The sequence below is a fragment of the Pezoporus wallicus genome, unplaced genomic scaffold (genome assembly GCF_028554395.1).
Source record: "Pezoporus wallicus isolate ANWC-B61680 ecotype Strahan unplaced genomic scaffold, APGP_CSIRO_Pwel_v1 contig_7680, whole genome shotgun sequence".
NCBI lineage: Eukaryota > Metazoa > Chordata > Aves > Psittaciformes > Psittacidae > Pezoporus > Pezoporus wallicus.
The window spans coordinates 14,855-33,568 of record NW_026642051.1 but is presented as its reverse complement, the minus strand read 5'-3'; the positions used below and the strand labels follow the sequence as shown (position 1 = coordinate 33,568).

The 18,714-nt window shown below is 46.7% G+C and overlaps 1 protein-coding gene across 3 annotated transcripts in view; it reads left to right on the top strand.

The window, feature by feature from the left end:
- ST6GAL1 (ST6 beta-galactoside alpha-2,6-sialyltransferase 1) overlaps positions 1-17,523 on the top strand; it is a 44,830-nt gene extending 27,307 nt beyond the window's left edge. For all 3 annotated transcript variants that reach the window (XM_057426551.1, XM_057426550.1, XM_057426552.1), the window contains 6 exons: positions 3,493-3,620; positions 4,871-5,543; positions 9,603-9,700; positions 12,916-13,017; positions 14,241-14,415; positions 16,681-17,523. In XM_057426551.1, coding sequence (XP_057282534.1) covers positions 4,922-5,543; positions 9,603-9,700; positions 12,916-13,017; positions 14,241-14,415; positions 16,681-16,922 — 1,239 coding nt within the window. In that variant the 5' untranslated portion in view covers positions 3,493-3,620; positions 4,871-4,921 and the 3' untranslated portion in view covers positions 16,923-17,523. The remainder of the gene's footprint in view (positions 1-3,492; positions 3,621-4,870; positions 5,544-9,602; positions 9,701-12,915; positions 13,018-14,240; positions 14,416-16,680) is intronic.
- Positions 17,524-18,714: the final 1,191 nt, after the last annotated feature.

Sequence of the window (18,714 nt, the reverse complement as noted above, 5' to 3'; positions counted from 1 at the left end):
GGAGAAGCTGGCAGAGAGAGTTGGAGGTATGGAAAAGCTTCTGTGCAAGGAGGGTTTGGAACTCCCGGGATTCAGGCTGGAAGAGCAGCCAGTGAGGATAGGGGGGTGTTGGGAGAGGTGGTGTGACCGTGAAGGATGTGCAGAAGTGCAGGCAGACGGGCTTTGCCGGTATGAAGTGGCGCGAGGAGGGGTTGACCCTGGACAGTGCGCGTTTGCAGGATTCATGGTCTCAGGCTGTCTGGGAAATGCAGGTGGTTTCAAGAAGCAATTAAACAAATGTGCAGAGGATGGGCATTGGTACTGCTGATGACGCAGCTTTTTGGATGCTGTGTGCATTTACTGGAAGAGAAATACATTTATACGTTGGTCTGTACTTACGTGGTTTCTCTGTGCATCTGCTGTCGGTCAGTTACTATCAGAGACAGGTAAGGGCTTGATGGACTTTTTGTTTAACAAGGTGGAGACACTGTTGTTAGCAGTTTTAGGGTTAATCTGCTGTGGGGAAATCAGGATTGTTTGCTATTCTCTGCCAGGGCACTGCTGCCCGCAGCTCCCTGGGTGCACAGCAGCATCTTAACCATCCCTGCTTGGATGGTTCCAAGCTCAGTGAGACACTTGGACAATAGAGGTTAAGTATAAGAGTGTGTGGGCAGGATATAGTTCCGTGACTGCCTTGAAGATACTGCATTACTCACTTGTTCTCTGCACAGGATTAATTTACCCCCAGAGGACTTGTTGTGTGGGCTTAGCCTGCCTGCTGGCCAGCCAGCGCTATACCCCATGGCCACATCAGGCTCTAGGTGTCAGGAAGGCAGCAGCTATTTGTTTAAGTATTTTTATAGGTTTGGGAGTGTTGGGGTTTGTTGTCCTTTCTTAGTACTACTCATAGCTGACACTCTGAGCTTTGTTTGATGGTAAGTTTCCATCACCTTTAAAAGAGCACCTTTGTACTAACTGCTGTGATACAGAAGCTCACCCAAGTGACTCAGCTAGAGGTGTGGAAAGAGAACACTGCTTGTGAGCTATCCCATTTGGCCTGGAAGAGCAAATGCCTTCCTGCTCCACAGAAAAGGTTTGGTGGCAGAATGCTTGAGAGGGACCTCATGCTAGGACACTACTTGTACATATAAAATCAAATCATATCATATGAAGTAGTAGTAATAATTAAACTGGTCCACAGCAAATCCAGGGTGGACAAGAGGTACCTAGAAATGTTATGTCCCTGCTAAAATGTTCTTGCTTGCAGAACCTACTTTGCCACCCTACAAATCAAAGCAAAATAACTGTTCATGTTGCAACACCATGCGCAGTCGTCAAAGGCAAGGACTGTGTTATGCTGGGTGCTGAAGGTGGGTACTACAGGTTCCCTTGCATGGCCTGGAGAGGAGAAGAAGTGGTGTGACTTGTTTGGCATCCTCTGCTGTGTGACATCAGGAGTGTTTCAGCAGGAACTTGCAATGGCCTGTAAGATTGTTCCACTGTGGTGAACCTGCCACTCCTAGATTATCCTAGCCTTGGGAAACAAAAGCTCAGGGTACCGAGATATGCCCATAATCACTTACACATGGAAAGCCCTCAGGAGAGGCTTCTGAAGTCAAAAGCGTGGCAGAGCCCCACAGGGCCTTGGTTCTGCAGGGTGGGAGGACAGCCAGCGCATCTCCTGTGGTGTGGAGCATCTCTCCTGCATGTGCAGATGATCTTGTTTGAGTTTCCTGGAAGCCAGTCACTTATCGTGTGTAAAAAGTATAGTGTGAATAAAGTCAGATTGGGGGCTGCATGAAGCATGGCTGGAGGGAGATGTCTCAGGGCTTTGTCCTAAGCTGATGCCTGATAACTCTGTTTTGGAGTATCTTGATTTGGAAAGCATTGCTGTCTAAGTGTGGTTTACCTGCAGAGCCTCTGACAGTGTGGAAGCTGAAGCAGCAGTGCTTTCCCCTTTAGGAGGTAGCTTTTGCAGTCTCCTGCCTTGACGTGGCTCTGTTCCCAAGGGCAGCAGGCAGACATCGAGCAGGCTGGCCCAGAGGGGTTTCCATCTGCAAAGGCGACAGGGGAGAGGCAGGGCTGAGAGTGTCTTACAGAGACCACAGCAGAACAGGAACTGTGGAGAAGGACTTGGGGGTGTTGGGTGATGAGAAGCTCCCCATGACCCGGCTTCAGTGTGCACTTGAGTTCAGAAACCACCCGTGTGCTGGGCTGCATCCCCAGGGTGTGAGCAGCAGGTCAAGGGAGGGAATTCTCCCCCTCTGTGTTCTGGGAAGACCCCACTTGGAGTACTGATGCAGTTCTGGTGTCCCCAACACAAGGAGGACCAGGTTGGACAGGGTCTTGAACAACCTGCTGTAGTGGAAGATGTCCCTGCCCGTGGCAAGGGGGTTGGTACTGGATGAGCTTAAGGTCCTTTCCAACCCAAACCATTCTGTGGTTCTAACTGCTCTCTGAAGAGAGCAAAGCAATGTCCTGCCTCCTCTCCTGACTGCTCCAGACTGCTGTACCTCTGCATCTGAAACCACTGGCCAAAAAGATTCAGCATGCTTTTCTAGTGCTGGCTTCTCAAGCAAATGGAAAGCGAGATGGTCTGTCAAGGCAGGGGAGATTACTTCAATAAAGGCTAGAATTACTCATGCTTCTCTAATCTTTTTGTTGTTATTTAAGAACTGGAGGTAGAACAATGTTTGCTTTTAACTTTTAGGGTGCTCTGTAAGAAATCAAGTTATGATCCTTAATAGAGTTAAAAGAAAATAGAAATAGCCAGCATTAGGGTGCTTTAATAATTTTGTATTTAATCCTGTGAAGGGTAGCATTTCTGTTTTAGCTTATGTGGCATTGTACTGACTCAGAGTTCCTGCAAAAGCAAGCTACTTCTGGAATTGTATAATGCTGTGAAATCTCCCTTTCTCTTGCTGTATTTCCTTGGTAGAGTGAAGTTGTAAAGTCTAAACCACATTTGTCTGTTTTTTGATGACCTGTGTGTTGAGATACATGTTGTAAAACAGCTTTTCGTACAACTCACTTGCTCTAAGAAAGCCCTTGCATTTGAGGAAGAGTGCACAAATTGCCCAAGAATGGGCAGGAAGATATTTCCCTCAGAAAAGTTAGCTCTTTCTTTCCTTTTCTGTCCTCTGTTCATCGTGTTATAAGCATCAGTGATGGGATTTTCCAGTCACTGTATTACGGGTGTATCCACCGCTCAGAGCCTTCTCGGTAGAGAAGGCTGTGGGTCTGGTGGAGGCATAGAGCAGCCAGCCTGTGAAACAGTTCCTGCTTTAGCTGAGAGTAGGTTTCAGGCTAAGAAGGAAGATGCCCATTCCGAGTGGGCATTTAAGTGTTGAAAAGGCTTATGTGTTGCTAATGTGTTTGCTGCTGGCCTTTCGGAACTTAACAGCTTCTTGGGGACTGCAGGACTCATCTGAAGAAATACTTTCCCATTCCCAGAATGACAAAGTTCTTCCACAATAATGGTTTGGTTTCTTTTTTGTCTCCTTATTTTTGCAGGTGTTTCTTGAGCTCTCCAGTGCATCACAGAGCTGCTGTGTTTTGGAGCGTCCTGCTTAAATCCTCGGAAGAAAATCTGCCAACAACCAAAAATGACTTGAGGTGGAGAGCTGCTGCCTCATCCACAGGTAGTGTTTTGGTAGCTCAGTAACTTCTCAATACCGGAGCTTAGCACTGCTTGCTTTCAGGAAGTTGCTGGAGGAGGGAGTTGCTACTAATGCCTCTTTAGGATGGGTAGCGATTTGCATGTGTTTGTCTCCTGAAGACACCCATGTCTCTATACTGCTCCCATGGTTTTTGGGCGCACTGCAGAGCAGCCATGTAGGAAAATGAGCATCTGCCCTCCTATGTTCTGCGGTTTCATGCTCTGCTCACAAGGTGTTTATGCCTCAGCAGATGTTTCTTCCACCAGCCCCTTGTGCTGCCCAGGTTGAGCTACCATTTGGACACTCCTATTGAATTTCCCCCTTGTATAGCATGATGGGAGCTGGAGGTGTCTGCTAGCGTGAGGTAGCACAAGAGAGGACAGGCAGTGCTGTACAACAGGGTTTGGCTTTGCTTTCTCCAGGGGTGACATACCTTGAGTAATATTTATCAGAGTGCATTTATGAACCAAACATGCCTCAAACCCTACTGTAGATTAATGGGCTCCCAGCTGTTTAGAGAGGTTTTATGTTGGGAATGCACTCAGACAACTGCAGGCTTGCAGGAGTTTCCTGAGAAGCCACCCAAGTATAGCGGTACCAGGCTGGTGAAGCTCCTGGTGTTCATGACATCGCAGCTTTTGGGTTTTCGTCCCCATAGTTATATGCCCCATTATATGCTTCATTGGTGTTCATGCTTATGGTCAAGCAGGAGCTCAGTTCTGGAAATGCTAGTGATGGGATTTCGATATTGGCTGGCTGGGATGGGAGATGAAGGGAAGTGAAATGGAGACTTACCCTGCTGCTGGTACGATACTGGCAAGGTTAAATTTAACTGTTACTTGTGGCAGGGAACAGGGAAAAGGTCTGAGTGGCAATGGCCTCAGACCGCTTTTAGCATCTGAGGCTAATAGGCAGCTCAGTTCTTTCTGCTTAGTATTTGACGTGGTGGACTTTGAAATGAGATCTTTAAACAGCCTGAAATTGTAAAATTGCCCCTATGTTCTCTTTTCCCTCTTCCATTGCCCACACATTGATGTTTATAACTCTCATATATCTATATTCAAGTCTAGGTTGGATGGGGCTTTGGGCAACCTGCTCTAGTGGAAGGTGTCCCTGTCTGTGGCAGGGGGACTGGAACTGGGTGGTCTTCAAGGTCCTTCCAGCCCAAGCATTCTATGGTATATGTGTGCCTGTGCACACAGCCCTGACTGAGATGTTTTCCTGTCTTCCAGGACCAGCTTTCTGCCTCATGTTCATTGTCCCATTTGGATGCACCATACACTATGGTTCACGTCAATGTGTTGAAAAAATTAATGTGTGTTCTTGTGGTGATACTGGTAGCGCTGACAATTTGCTTGTGGAGAGAGACGAGAAGAAGCTACTATGTTCCTTTCAAGACTGAGACTGATGATTTACAGACTTCAGAAAAGTGGAACCCACTTAAATCTCAGGGCCTTTTCCGTGAAGCAGCCAGTGAACTGGGGGCGATACCAAAAACATGGTTTGGTAACCGCAACCAAGCAAAAGACGGCATCTCTGGAATAGCTGAGAAGTCCAAGAAAGTAACAGACTCTATGAAGGTATGGGATAAGGACAGTTCATCAAGAAATCTCATACCTAGGCTGCAGAAGGTCAGAAAAAACTACCTGTCCATGAACAAGTACAATGTGACTTACAAGGGGAAGAGGAATGCTGCTAAACTCAGCCCAGAGAAGCTGCTTTGCCAGCTACGGAACAGGGTAAACATCACCATGATACAGGGATCGGATGGTCCTTTTGGTACCTCTGAATGGCAGCAATACCTACCAGGGAAAAGCCTCAAGGAAACAGTGGGCCACCTGGGCCGCTGTGCTGTCGTGTCCTCAGCAGGGTCCCTGCGATCATCTCGTCTGGGACAAGAGATAGGTTGGTGTCTTTCTATTAGCATAAAGTCAAATTACATTGTTTTATAACTAATGCTGAATAGAAGCAACCTACTGTCATGCTGTTCCCAATAAGTCTGATGCGGTGTGTTTAAAATAAGTTGAAATATTATCCTTAAACTTCTTCTAAAGTTAATGAATGTTACAGCCTAGGAGGAGGTAAGAATCATGATCAGACTTTCTCTTCCTCTCTGGGGGTGTAGGCTGCACAGGGTAGGCTGCATTTTGATGCCCTGACTCACAGTGCTTGGGAGCCTTAGACCTTGGACAGACCAAAATAGGCAAGCCCCAAGGGAGTGTAAGTGTTGGGTTCAGCTAAGAGGACATGACACATGTGCAGGTAATTCTATTCCAGCTAGTCCTTTCAACATTCATGATCACATTGGCATCACTAGAGGGTAGCACTAATACTGGATACCAGAGAGCGGTTCCTTAAGTGTTTGTTTCTTGAGAGAGTTTGGCTGGGTTAAGTAATGCCAATGCCCTCATTGCATAGTCAACAGTCAGAAATCTGTTTATTCAGAAAGACTTCTTTAGAGAAGAAAGAAAATACTAAATTAGAGTAAAAGAAACCTGAACACAGCCCTTAGCAATGTGCTGTACTTGACCCAGCATTGAGCAGGGGCCGGGCGTAGGCAGTCTTCATAGGTCCCTTTCAGTCTCGGTGATGCTGTGGTTCTTGTGGCTTTCATTCTGCATCATAAGGCAGTATCTTGAGTTTGAGTGGCCCAGAAGACCATGGCAAAACTTTTACAGGGCTTTATTTTATCTCTTCTTTAGACCAAGTTTGATGGTGCTTTGCAAAGTCTTACTTGACCATATTTATCTGACGTTAATGCATTAATTAATAAATGCTGAAGCATTGGTCTTGTACTGAATGTGTTGGTACCAAAGCATTTTGTATCTTTAAGTAAGAAGCATGCAGGGGAAACCACCTCTCCAGCCTTCTACTCAGGATTTTGTGACTGGCAGAAAATTCTCCTGTGCCTGCAGTTCCCTCAGCTTTCTTCACTAATCCTTGTTTGAGGCTCACACTTTCCTAAACTGCAGCTTCACTGAAGAAGTTTTAAAGCCTAGAGGAGTTTTCTCTCCAGTGGAAGTTATTTGCAGACATCAGTGTGTTCATAAGTTGTCTGTTGGATCATGTCCCTTTGGCCCGGACTAAGCTGCAAGGAACCTTATCCTCTGAAACAAGTAGATGGATAGCTTTTAATCCATTATTCATGGACATCTTGGGTAAAGCCTCCAGTCATAATCCTTCATAGTTCCTTCATAGTCCCTGGATCGTTATGGGAGGGTCAGTGGTTTGTTCTGGTACTTTCTCAGAAGTTCTCTTCCAATCTCCTCTGTGCATAGAATAAGGCTGAACAGCCTGAAGTGTGTTAAAATGCTATGAAAGATGTGATGAAAAAGGTTGTGGTGGTATGAACCAGGATAGCGTTGCCTCCTGGTAAAAACTGCATCTGGGATGTGATTGTTTCCACCTCTTGGGAGTGTTTGAGGTCAGGTGGGTCAAGGCTTGGGAAGCCAGTTCTGACTTTTCCTTTGAGTACCTTTGACTGGTTTAGGTGCCTCCTGAAGTCCAGCAGCTAAAAGTTTCTATGGCAGTGACCTTATGTTGAATGTGATCCCCTGACACAGCTGGCTTGTGTGCAGGGGTGTCTCTGTTAGACCCCTTCACACTGATAAAACTTCTCTCTCCTCTGTAACGAGACCCTCTCAAGAGCTGAGGGTTTATGGACTGTGGTAATGCAGCCCATGAAAGTACCGGATTCAGAATTGGAGCAGCCAGGAAATGCAATGGGCTGTGCTCTGGCTGTGACACAGCTGGAAGGATGTCAGGCATGGAAACCCAATTCATTGTTCCTACAGCCTGTCTCTGAACCTGTCCCCGAAACTGAAGCACCAGTTCGTTCCAGATCACAAGGGGTGGATGCTGTGAAGGTCACTGTTGTAATGTGCCCGAGGCAAATGCCGTTAACCCCTGCTGGTGTCTGTGGCTTGTGTTCCTCACACCTTGGTCGCAGACTTTAACCTTTCTGCTCAAGCAGTCATCTCTGCTAGTGCAGAGTTTGGGGCACTTGCAACCTTGAGTTGAATATTGAACACTTCAGGAGAATTCAGTGTATTTATATACTTCTTTCCCTAGTTTTCACGTGATGTATTTCCACGTAGGAAAAGTGGCGGTTTTGTTGGAGGAAGGAGCCAAAAAGGTGCTAGATCTGACAAGCTTACACTTGTGCAGATGAGCACAACGGATTGCTGAGTAGTTGTTCCAGGAAATACTTGTTCTGTGTAATCACATCAAATGAGCAATTAGTCAGTGTAAGGGAGCCTGGCAGAGCAGAACAGGGAGAAGCTTGCGAACAGCAGCTCATATCTTACTGGGCTCTTGGTGTTACTGGAGTTCATGACTTACCAGTGAAAAATGTGATAGGAGAAATAGCAAGTGCAGCACAACCACCTGGAGACAGAGTGCTTCAAATAGCCAGGAACTCTGCCTGAGCAGTCACTAAACACCCTTTAAAAATGCAGATTTAGGGCATAATAACACTTGGTGTCTGGCAGAAGTTAAATGGGAAAATTATAACCCTTTACTCTGTGGGCGCAAGGTGGGATGCGGAGTTAAGGGTCTGTAGTGGTAACTACAGAGCTGCTTCTCAGCATGGACAAGTTCTTTTCAGGAATATCACTTTTCTAGGTTTTGTGTGTTGTTTTGGAAGGCTTCCAGACAAGATTCGCTTGTCTATGAGAATAAAGTAGCTGAGAAACTAGTCTTTGCTGCCAGTGATTATTGATCCTCCAGCATTGCTCCTGAGGATAGCCATGTTTTCAAGACAATGATCTTGGAAAGACCCCATTACAAGGGCCTGTAGTGACAGGACAATGGGGGAATGGCTTTAATCTGACAGAGGGGAGATTGAGATCAGACATTGGGAAGAAATTCTTCCCTGTGAGGGTGCTGAGGTGCTGGCACAGGGTGCCCAGAGAAGCTGTGGCTGCCCCATCCCTGGCAGTGCTCAAGGCCAGGCTGGACACAGGGGCTTGGAGCAGCCTGGTCTGGTGGAAGGTGTCCCTGCCCGTGGCAGGGGGTTGGAACTGGATGAGCTTTAAGGTCCTTTCCAACCCAAACCAGTCTGGGATTCTCTGTTTCTGGACCAGGTGAGTCCTTCTGCCCTGCCTGGGGACTCCAGAATTTTACAGGGGCCCCAGGGCAGCTGCCGTGAGCTGTGGTTGTGTGGCCCCAGTGCAAAGGCAGTGAAGTTGGTCCGAACCCACTAAATCAATGCTTCTGACCACATGAAATGTTTTCTACACAAATCTAGCCAGCGGGTATGGGGAAGCCAGGGTGACAGGCATGAACGCCCTCTGTCCTGAAGCAGCAGCAGCCTGGTTCTGTGGCATTACAACAGCCTGGCTGGCTGTGCCAAGGCAGAGGAGGGTGCTAGAGGAATGCTGTGCTATCTTGAGAGATGATGCCAGCAGAGGAAAATGCAGTGAATCCCGAGGCATGTAACAAGCTGTGCCTGTTAAATGCACAGTGGTGGTTTTATTTCTGTAACGTGGGAGGCTGAAGTCAGCTCTACTTTCCACTGTGGTTATTATACATGTGTCTCAGGCTGGTCAGCCTCCAGGCTACAAGAGAGGACGCTGGCTCACTGTTATTTCCGAGTTCCTTAGTTTGCAGGCAACCACGTGGCAAATTAATTATACATCGGTCTATCTGCTGGTGAAGGGTTTGGAAAGAAAAAGAGGGAGGGAGATGCTGTGCTCCTCTGTGCAAAGTGAATGTTAGGGCTGCTCTCTCAGCCTGCCAGGGGACTGTGGTTTAAGGTAGTGAGGTTTTAAAAGTACACTGATCATGAAGTCAGACTAACAACTTCTTCCACAGAATCAGACTTGGTACTTCCAGTTGTCACATGGAAAGCCAGGAACTGGCCAGATTGCATTAGAAATGTAGGTGAATAAACTATTGCACATCCCTCATATCACTCAAAAGTCAGTTGTCAGCTCACAGGTTTTCACTCTGGTTTGCTTTCAGACAGCCATGATGCCGTCTTGCGATTCAATGGGGCTCCTATCAAGGGGTTTCAGGAAGATGTGGGGCAAAAGACAACCATTCGTCTTGTGAACTCCCAGGTAGGTCTTATGGACGTGTGCCAACATGGCAGAGCTGTGCACCCCCCCTGTGCTGCCTGGGAGCTGAGCAGCAGGCTAATACAGCCACGTCCTCGGGGCTGCAGTGTTCATCTGCTGCTAGGAGGTCTTTTAAATGAAGCTGGGCAGAACAGGGCTTTCTACATGTGCCTTTTGATGTCCTTGCTTCTTGTGCAAATGCTGTTGCTCTCTTTCTGCTCCTGTGTCTTGCTTTCTCCCCTTGCTGCCATGCTCTGTTCTGGTGCTTGCTGCATCTAACTCCCCTGTGTTAAACCATCAGTCTGACGTGTGTTCCTGTCTGAACCGTACTGGTTTTAGGAAACATGTCTGGCTGCTGGCCTCCTTCTTCCTCTGCCCTGTTTGACTTCTCACTTTTTTTATCTTTCACTTCTGTGTGTGTTTTTGTGATGTCAGATGGGTGTTATCACTAAAGAAAACTTTCTCTGGAGGATATACTCATGGCCAAACTACTGCTTTATGAAGTCATTTATCAGCAAAAACATGAACCTGACCTGTGTGTTATATACCAGGGTTATCTGCGCAGGGAGGAGGGGAAGCGTGTGATTATACAGCTGTAATATAGCAGCCATAGCTCTCCATGTGGATGCTCATATTTTAGACCAAGTAGAGTTACAGCCATGTCATATAGTGCTTCGGTTCTCCATGCAATTCAGCCTGCAGATGTGGGGGGTGTTTTTCATCTGCCACCATCTCCTCTGACTGGAGACACCATCTTAGAAAACCTCAGTTACGAGGAGAGCAAAACTGTTGCAGTTTTTACAGGCTAAAGTTAACTTACAAATGCCGCCTTGATCTAGCTGCTGAACAGGGCAGAAGATGCTCTCCATGTGACTGGTTGCAGGAGTCTTGCTTCTGGAGTTTCAAAGCTGAACAGCTCTGCTTGCAGTCCCTGTTATCTTCAGGGATCACTGCTCTGGGAGCCTGGTTCTCCTCTGTGTTTTTTCATAATAGCTCAGTGCTGTTCTAGTTATGGTGACATGATTTTAACCTTCTTTTTAGTGGGGTTGCCTGATTACATTTTGTGTTCAGCTTGCTGCAGGAACTGTGCCTTGCCTTTCTGGTTGCTCTTGCAGGCATCAGGTCCTAGCTGGACAAGCTCTAATTTGTAATTTGTCCTGGCTGCTCTTCTAACTAGTCACTGTGAACAGGGATGGGGTTGTGGCTTGGTTCCTCTTACTGACCAATCCTTAGTCCATTCCCAAAGTGAAGGAGATGTCAGGACAGGGAGGGAATTAAGGATCCTCAGATTAGAGAACAGGCTCATAGATCCCCAAGCGTGGTAGCTTGGTGTTTATTTCTAAATAAAGAAATTATTTCACATTATCTTGCTTATTTTCTTAGGCTTTCACTGGTTCATCAGTAACGCTTCCTTTAATGGCGCGTTTTCCTGCAATCTTACACAAGGCATCAATTTGCCCTGGGAAGGCAGTCACGTCTTACAAAAATAAGGGCTGAAAAGTGTGTGTGGGGAATGCTAATGTTGTTCTAATGTAGGCCACAACTCCTTTCTGCAGAGCTGACCAAGAACTGGAGTATCTCGTTCCTTCCAGCCCTTGTTTACAGTTCTCCTCAGCTGGCTTCTCGCTGTCATGGAAAGCACTCTCTGCTTTGGCTGCGTTTGCTGTTATTGGCGCTAATGAGTCTGCAGGGAGGAAGAGAAAGGAGATAGCACATTGGTGGAATGGAGTAAGATTGTGATGGGAAAGGGGAGCATGTTTAGATTACAGGGCATTGACTGCAGTAGCCAAAGGAACTCATGTTGATACAGTCAATAAACATACCAGAAGGGTAGGGCTGTACTAGCGAGATACTTGCTAAACAGTGAATTGACCAAACAACAAAATAACTAGAAAATCAGTAGATCAGATAATTAAGATCAAAAAGCTGGGTAAGACAAATAAATCATGTAGCAATTGAACTGAATGTAACTACTTAGAAAGAATCAGTTGCTATTAAACAGAACAAATAGGCACTAAAGGTATCTGGGGAGTCGGATTCGTCCAGCAGATGAGTTAAGTGACTAATAGGTAACTGGTAGCACCAAGAGCCAGCCAGCTCTGTGGTGTGGGGAGGGAAACAGCAAAGACTTGGGGCTGTGGAGCTGCTCCCCACCTAGTTTCTTACCCCTTTGATTTTGTGCCTGTCACAGCTCTCTGGAGTTTGTGTGCCTCTGCCAACTTGCATGGCTTTGTTTGTCTGACCTTTGCTCTCTCTGATGCTCAGTCTTTCTTGAATCCTCCTTGTATGTATTTCACACCAGGAAAGTTACGGAAAGATTTCTAGACTTCAAAGAAACAGTGAAATGAAAATAAAGCTCCATCCCACTTATTTCTGGGTAAGGGGTCGCTAGTGCCAGCTCCTATGCCCTCTCCCTGCCTCTGTCTCTGGTGTCCAAGGAGCAGAGGCAAAAGTTCACATCTGCAGTGTTGCACACTCCAGATGGATATTCTAGATACTGTAAGGAAATGGAACCAGGCAGTACATGTGGTCAAGGCCAAAGCCTAATCTTGCAGAGTTATGAACAGATGTGAGGAAGCCCTTTTCACTTCTGGAATAATTTCATGGAATCATAGAACCACAAAATGGTTTGAGTTGGAAGGGATCTTAAAGCTCATCCAGTTCCAACCCCCTGCCATGGGCAGGGACACCTTCCCCTCGAGCAGGTTGCTCAAGGTCCCATCCAACCTGGCCTTGAACACTGCCAGGAATGGGGCAGCCACCCACCCATGTGGAGACTTCTTTTGGTTCAAATGAAGGTTCTTGGTAAAGCCAACAGCATGTTTGCATTAAACTCTTCCTGGACTGTCCTGGTGACTGGTGGCAGCAACTGATGTTCCCCCCTGCCTCTGGTAGCTCTAGAGATAGTACCCATCATACAAGCTGGGTCACTCTGCTGGTCCTGTCCTTATTTTATTATTGAAGATGGTTAGAGAAAACCTTGTAAAGCATAATGGCAGTTTTTCTTGTGACCCTCCACTAAATCCTGTGCTGTTAGCAGAACTGGAGTGGGTGCTGGAAGGGCATCACTGGGGTTTTTGTGTTTGCCTGCATGCAGTGGGGCATGCTCAGTAACCAGCAGTGGGGTGGTTGTTGCTATATTCTGCTATGTTTTACTGCTTGGCTGCTTGCTCATTCTGACAGCATACTGTGTATCACTGTATTTGTTGTTCTTCAAGCTTGTAACCGTTGAGAAGCAGCAGTTCCTGGGAGAAGCACTATATAACACTGGAATCTTAATTGTCTGGGATCCAGCACCATATCATGCAGAAATTCATGAGGTAAGGCTGAGTTTTCTATAAATAAAATCAGATTGATATGCTTTGAAGTGCATCTGTTAACCCACTTCCTCCTAATGTGGGCAATCACTCATTTTAAGGCACTTCTTTCTTACCTTTTCCTTGACGTGTGTATGTTTGTATGTAATTCTGAGAGTATCCCATCATGGGTGCTCCTAAGGAAACGCTTGTCCCTGATACCAGTGAAGGGCCTCAGGCCAGGTGCAATGGGTCACATTACCTTTACTTTCCCTTGGGCTGCAGCAGTTGTCACCTCATTAGAGGATGATCTTCTCTTCCTGACACTTGGTATGAGATTTGCTGACAGTTGATGCTTGGATATTTCAAGCACCAGTCAGACATGAGATATACTTGATGCGTTATGAATGGATTGGGAAACCCTCTGAAGATCTTGGCAAATGCCTCCTGTCTGTGTCAGCTAGACTTTCACTTGTGTTGCAATCCCTGTAGCATTCACTTTTCATTTTGGGTACAAAAGGGTGTTATTTGAGAAGTGATGAGATTTGGAGGCTCAGGGTGAAAGCAGGTAGGAGTGAATAGCCCATTCTTTTATTTTAAGCTCTGCCTGTAACTGAGAGGTCTTTGCGTTCCTCTCTCTGAACTGTATTTCCTATTTTCTTGCTGATGCTTATTCTTGTGCCTAGTCCCACACCTCCAGGAGACATGAGGGTGTATGTGCGGCATGTTTAAGAGTCAGTAAAAACAGGATGGGGTATTTTTAGCATAGGGAAAAGGATCTCAAAATGGCTTTAAGAAAACATAAACCACTCCTAAGTGTTTTTACTGAAAGGGGAAGTTTTAGGATGCAAATCAGCTCAGTCTGGTTTAGGAGGCTGTGCTGGGGACACTTGCTGGCAAAATGCTTTGTACTCCAATGTGGAGAGGGGTTGGGGTCTATAACATTTAGACCATGGTTCTCAACACCATCTGCTATTGGGGGTGTGGAATGGAAGTATGCAAGATGCTGATTTCATTTAATGGTCCTTTACTGAGATTTGGCACCTTTCCCTGATCTTCACTGAGTTAAGTCACTGTGGTGACTTGAGGAGCAGATGAGGTGTTGGGGGACAGTGAGTGAGTGTGTGTGCCTACAGCACGAAATTTGCCCCCTGACAGCAGCAGATTCTCTCATCCTTGTTTCCCGATAGCTATGGAAATAAGTGGTCTAGAAATAAATAGTCTGACTTCCCGTGTCTGTTTTACAGTGGTACAAGAAACCAGACTACAACTTTTTTGAAAGCTATAAGTCTTATCGCAGCACACATCCAGAGCAGCCCTTCTATATCCTGAATCCAAAAATGCAGTGGCAACTCTGGGATATCCTGCAGGAGAATTCCCTGGAGCAAATTCAGCCTAATCCACCATCATCAGGAATGCTTGGTAAGATAATTTCCTCCAAACTTCTGGTTCAGTTTGCAGGCAGGAGCTATCTAGGATGCCTTTATTTAAAGACAACTACAAATTCATGGTACTTCAATATCGGAGTTACCTTTGCAGTGTTTGTCCTATGCCAAAACTGAAGCTGCCTGTCTTTAAAGCAGCAGCTCAGTTGTGTTCAAGGAAGCAGTTTGCAGCACTCCTCTGAAACAGCAGTTACAAACATGGCCTGGTTCCATGTGGAAACAGGGGAGCAGATTGCAACATCGAGGTGGTCTCTAGGATTTCTGTCTTCTAGTGCCAGAGCAATTCCCACAATTCCCACAGGGTGCAAGAGGAAGAATACAAGGCAACTAAATCTGGTTACTGCAAATGAAATCTGAGTGCTTGTCTGATTATTCTTTCCATATATAAATATGGAAATATATATATATGGAAAAGTATATATAGTTACAGACTTGCTGGGGTGCTGGGGATGGTCAGCCTGAATAGTTGCCCTGAAAAGTTTAGTGATATTTCTCCTTATTCAACATGCCAACATTTTGCTTGTCAGCATCCTAAATGCAGCCTCTCAGCAAAGGGGCTCATTTTACATTCTGCTGTTGCAGAGCTTTTCCTTCTTGCTGCAGAGCAAATGTTGTGCCAGCTGAGTTAAAAGGAGTGAACTTCCCAGGAAGCTTGCATATATTTGAAATCACAGAACTGTAGAATCCCAGACTGGTTTGTGCTGGAAGGGACCTTAAAGCTCATCCAGTTCCAACTCCCTGCCACAATCAGGGACACCTTCCACTAGAGCAGGTTGCTCCAAGCCCCGTCCAACCTGGCCTTGAACACTGCCAGGGATGGGGCAGCCACAGCTTCTCTGGGCACCCTGTGCCAGTGCCTCAGCACCCTCACAGGGAAGAATTTCTGCCTCATGTCTAATCTCAGTCTCCCCTCTTATCAGTTTAATGCCACTGCCCCTTGTCCTGTCCCTACAGGCCCTTGTCCAAAGCCCCTCTCCAGATTTTTTGTTGGCCCCTTTAGTATTGGAAGACTGTTAGAAGATTTCCCCGGGGTCTTCTCTTCTCCAGGCTGAACAGGACCAGCTCTCTCAGCCTGTCTAGATAGATGGATGGTCTTGTTTGCCACATGGATGTCCAGCTGCTGTGCTTCAGCCCCTCCTCTGCTCACAGCTGTGCTCCCATCACTGCTGGTGCAAAGGCACATTTCTACCTCTTCTTACTTTTGCCAGTCACCTCTCTAGTTTCCTCTCACAGCCTTGCTCTTGTCCAGCACCTACTGCATCATTGCTGGGATATGTGCAGGCCAACTGCGTAACAGCAAGTCAGTGACTTCAGCAGCAAAATTGTTGTTAGCTGGAGTTAGGGGCTTGAAGGCAGGCACCCCGCCATGCCAGAGAGCAAATCCCTCTGTGGCTTAAGTTTGGGCCAAGCTACCTCCTTTGTAAAACAAGTCACCTCGCCAGACTCAAGGGCACAGACAAGCTCCAGTTTGCAACCCTGGGTTTCTTGGAAGGCCTAAGTGTGAATGAAAACTGTAATTTCAAAAGGTGGATGACAGCGTGTTTAAAATGCACCTTACTCAAACAAGTGGTTTCACAGCTAGGTTCTAACAGTGTCATGCAAACCGTGTGCTTGGAAGAACAATGAGTCAATAACTATGGCTTACTTCTGATCTGGCCAGAAAGTCAACAGGGCCGTGCCCAAACGTGTGAACGTCCTTAAGTGGTTCACGCGTCTCTCAGAAGACAGGGGAGGGCAGCACTGCTCTGCTGCTGCTGGGGAGCTGGGGTCCTGAAGCACAGAGGCTGCTCAGTCTCCATGAGCCATTTCCAAGCACAGTTCCCCTTTCATACCCCCTGCATTCACAAGAGGCAGATGGGGAAAAGTGAAGGTCTCATCACTGCTTACCCAAGCAAGTTTGTGATGGGCTGTTTGGATCAGCTAATTGGAGCATATGCTTGGCGCATGCTCAAGTTTCCAGGAAGGTCATGGAGAATGGCAGCACTGTTAAAAAGTGGCCTTTTGTCATGGCTGTGGCTGTTAACAGTCTGCTGTAAGCAAGTCACTCATCTGCTTTGCAAGAGAAGGCTTCACAAAACAGCCCTGTCTGGCCAGACTTGTTTTCTCCCCCTCTCCTCTGAACTGTCAGAAAGGAAACCCTTCCCGTTGGAGCTGGATGCTCCTTGCTGACTGCCTGTTTGCTGGAACATGTAATCAGTTCCCTGGCTTGACATGGGGTTCTCTGCTTTCTCTCCCTCCCTAGGCATTGTGATCATGATGACGCTCTGTGACGAAGTGGACGTGTACGAGTTCCTCCCTTCCAAACGGCAGACTGACATTTGCCACTATTACCAGAGGTTTCATGACCGTGCCTGTACCATGGGAGCTTACCACCCCCTCCTGTTTGAGAAAAACTTGGTGAAACATATAAACCAGGGCACAGATGAGGACATCTATATCCATGGGAAAGCTACTTTGCCCGGCTTCCGAAATGTGCATTGCTAGTAGACCAGTTTTTAGTGTGTTTAGGAGTCTTTTACTTGACTGGCAAAGCACTTTTGAAATCAGGGTTGTCAGATTCGTTAGGTCTAAGCACTGGTGTGTTTTGACAGCTCTTCCACATTGCAGCACTTGCTCTTAGGACTGCTTTGCCTAACTTCTCCCAGCTGTAAAGCAGCGTTAATACATTGAGGTACATCCACGTGGTGTCTGCACGAGTCACTGCAATAAATTTACTCCCAGCGGAGCCAGGCTCGTGCAGCAGGTGGATATCTGTGTCTTCATGTCAACCCATGGTGTATGGGTGGCTCAGGAGATGCTTTCTAAGCAGAGATTGCACAAGCCAGGATCAAATGTTGACTGTAGTTTGGTTTTCTTCAAAGGGGTTATGACAGCCAAAAACCTGGTCTATTGAGAAACAAGAGAAATAATGTAAACCTTGTTCCCATAGTCCTAGGAGTTCTTTGGAGCAGAGCTGATAGATGGAAACAGTGTCAAAGCTGCGTGCGGGCAGGCTAAACTCCTAGTACAAAATATTGGATTTTACAAACAGTTTGTAAAATAACTGTGGCACCTTCCTTTCAAATTGTAGGACTTCTGAGAGCAGGAGGAAGAGGTGGCAATTTACAATTTGGTGATTCTTGCAAGACTTTTAAATCTTTTTCCTTTTTTTTTTCAATTGCTTAAAATAAATGTGAGTTAACATTAACTCCTCCAGTGCAGTGTTGTGCTTGGTACAGAAGAAGCCTTATTTCAGAAATCTTTTGGGCAAGATGCTCTGAGGCACCAATGGGAGAACTCACTGAAGTCAGTACCTCTTTTCAGCTATCTGCTGGTCTTCCTTTGCAGCTGTTGGCAAATTACTTGCTGGCTTGTCTCCAGTAACAGCAATACTACATAGCTGCTGCTACATGAGATCCAGTGCTCTGCAAGCTAACCAGGGTGATCCCTGGGCTGCTGTGTGCTTTTCCTGAATAGGTGGGGAGCAGATACATCACTTCCATGCTTCATGAGCGGTGAGGAAGGAGAGCATGCTCTGCTCCTCATGCCGAAACACAGAATCGAGGAGGGCACCTTTTTTTCTGGTTGAAGGGATTCTCCTGTGGCAGCATGATGGAAGAAGTAGCTCTGCAATCTCTGTATGTTGGGGAGAACACCTTCCCTGTCCTCTTCCATACTGATGTCCTCTTCCATATCCTCCTGATGTCTGTGAAGAAGGCTGTTTCTTGTGTTTTGAATAAATCCTGTGAAGTCACTGGCCCATTCTTGCCTTGGTGAAACCAGTGTAAGTGGTGTTGCTCTATGGCCCTGGGAACTTGTACCAGCCTTGCACCAGCGCAGGCAGGGCTGAGAGGGAGCTGCTCACCTGCTTGTTTCAGTAAACCCATGGCTCTTGCCCTGTCTTGCGGAGAGGGCCACTGCAGAGCTGCTCCTCCAGCTCTGAGGCTGGCTTTCTGCACACCCTTCTGTTGGGGTGGATTGGATCTGTCAGTGTTTACAAACTATATGTATGTGGAAACAAATTCAGGTCCTTACACTACTGCTCATGAGCACCAGGAGAAGAATGTGATGAAGCGCAGGAGCAGTTGTGTCATCTTGCATTCTTTTCACTGTTGGGGAAGGAGGGAGCGTACAGAGTATGCAATGGATGGACAGTACGTTGCTGCACAGGAGCAAGTGCAGTCTGCCTGATGTTCACCTGAGGATTCCCCAAACCACCTCTGCAGTGCTCCTGTAAAACCTCCAGCAGGCTCCCAAGAGTCTTTCAGAGCCATCAGATACTTGCAGGCAGTAGTGT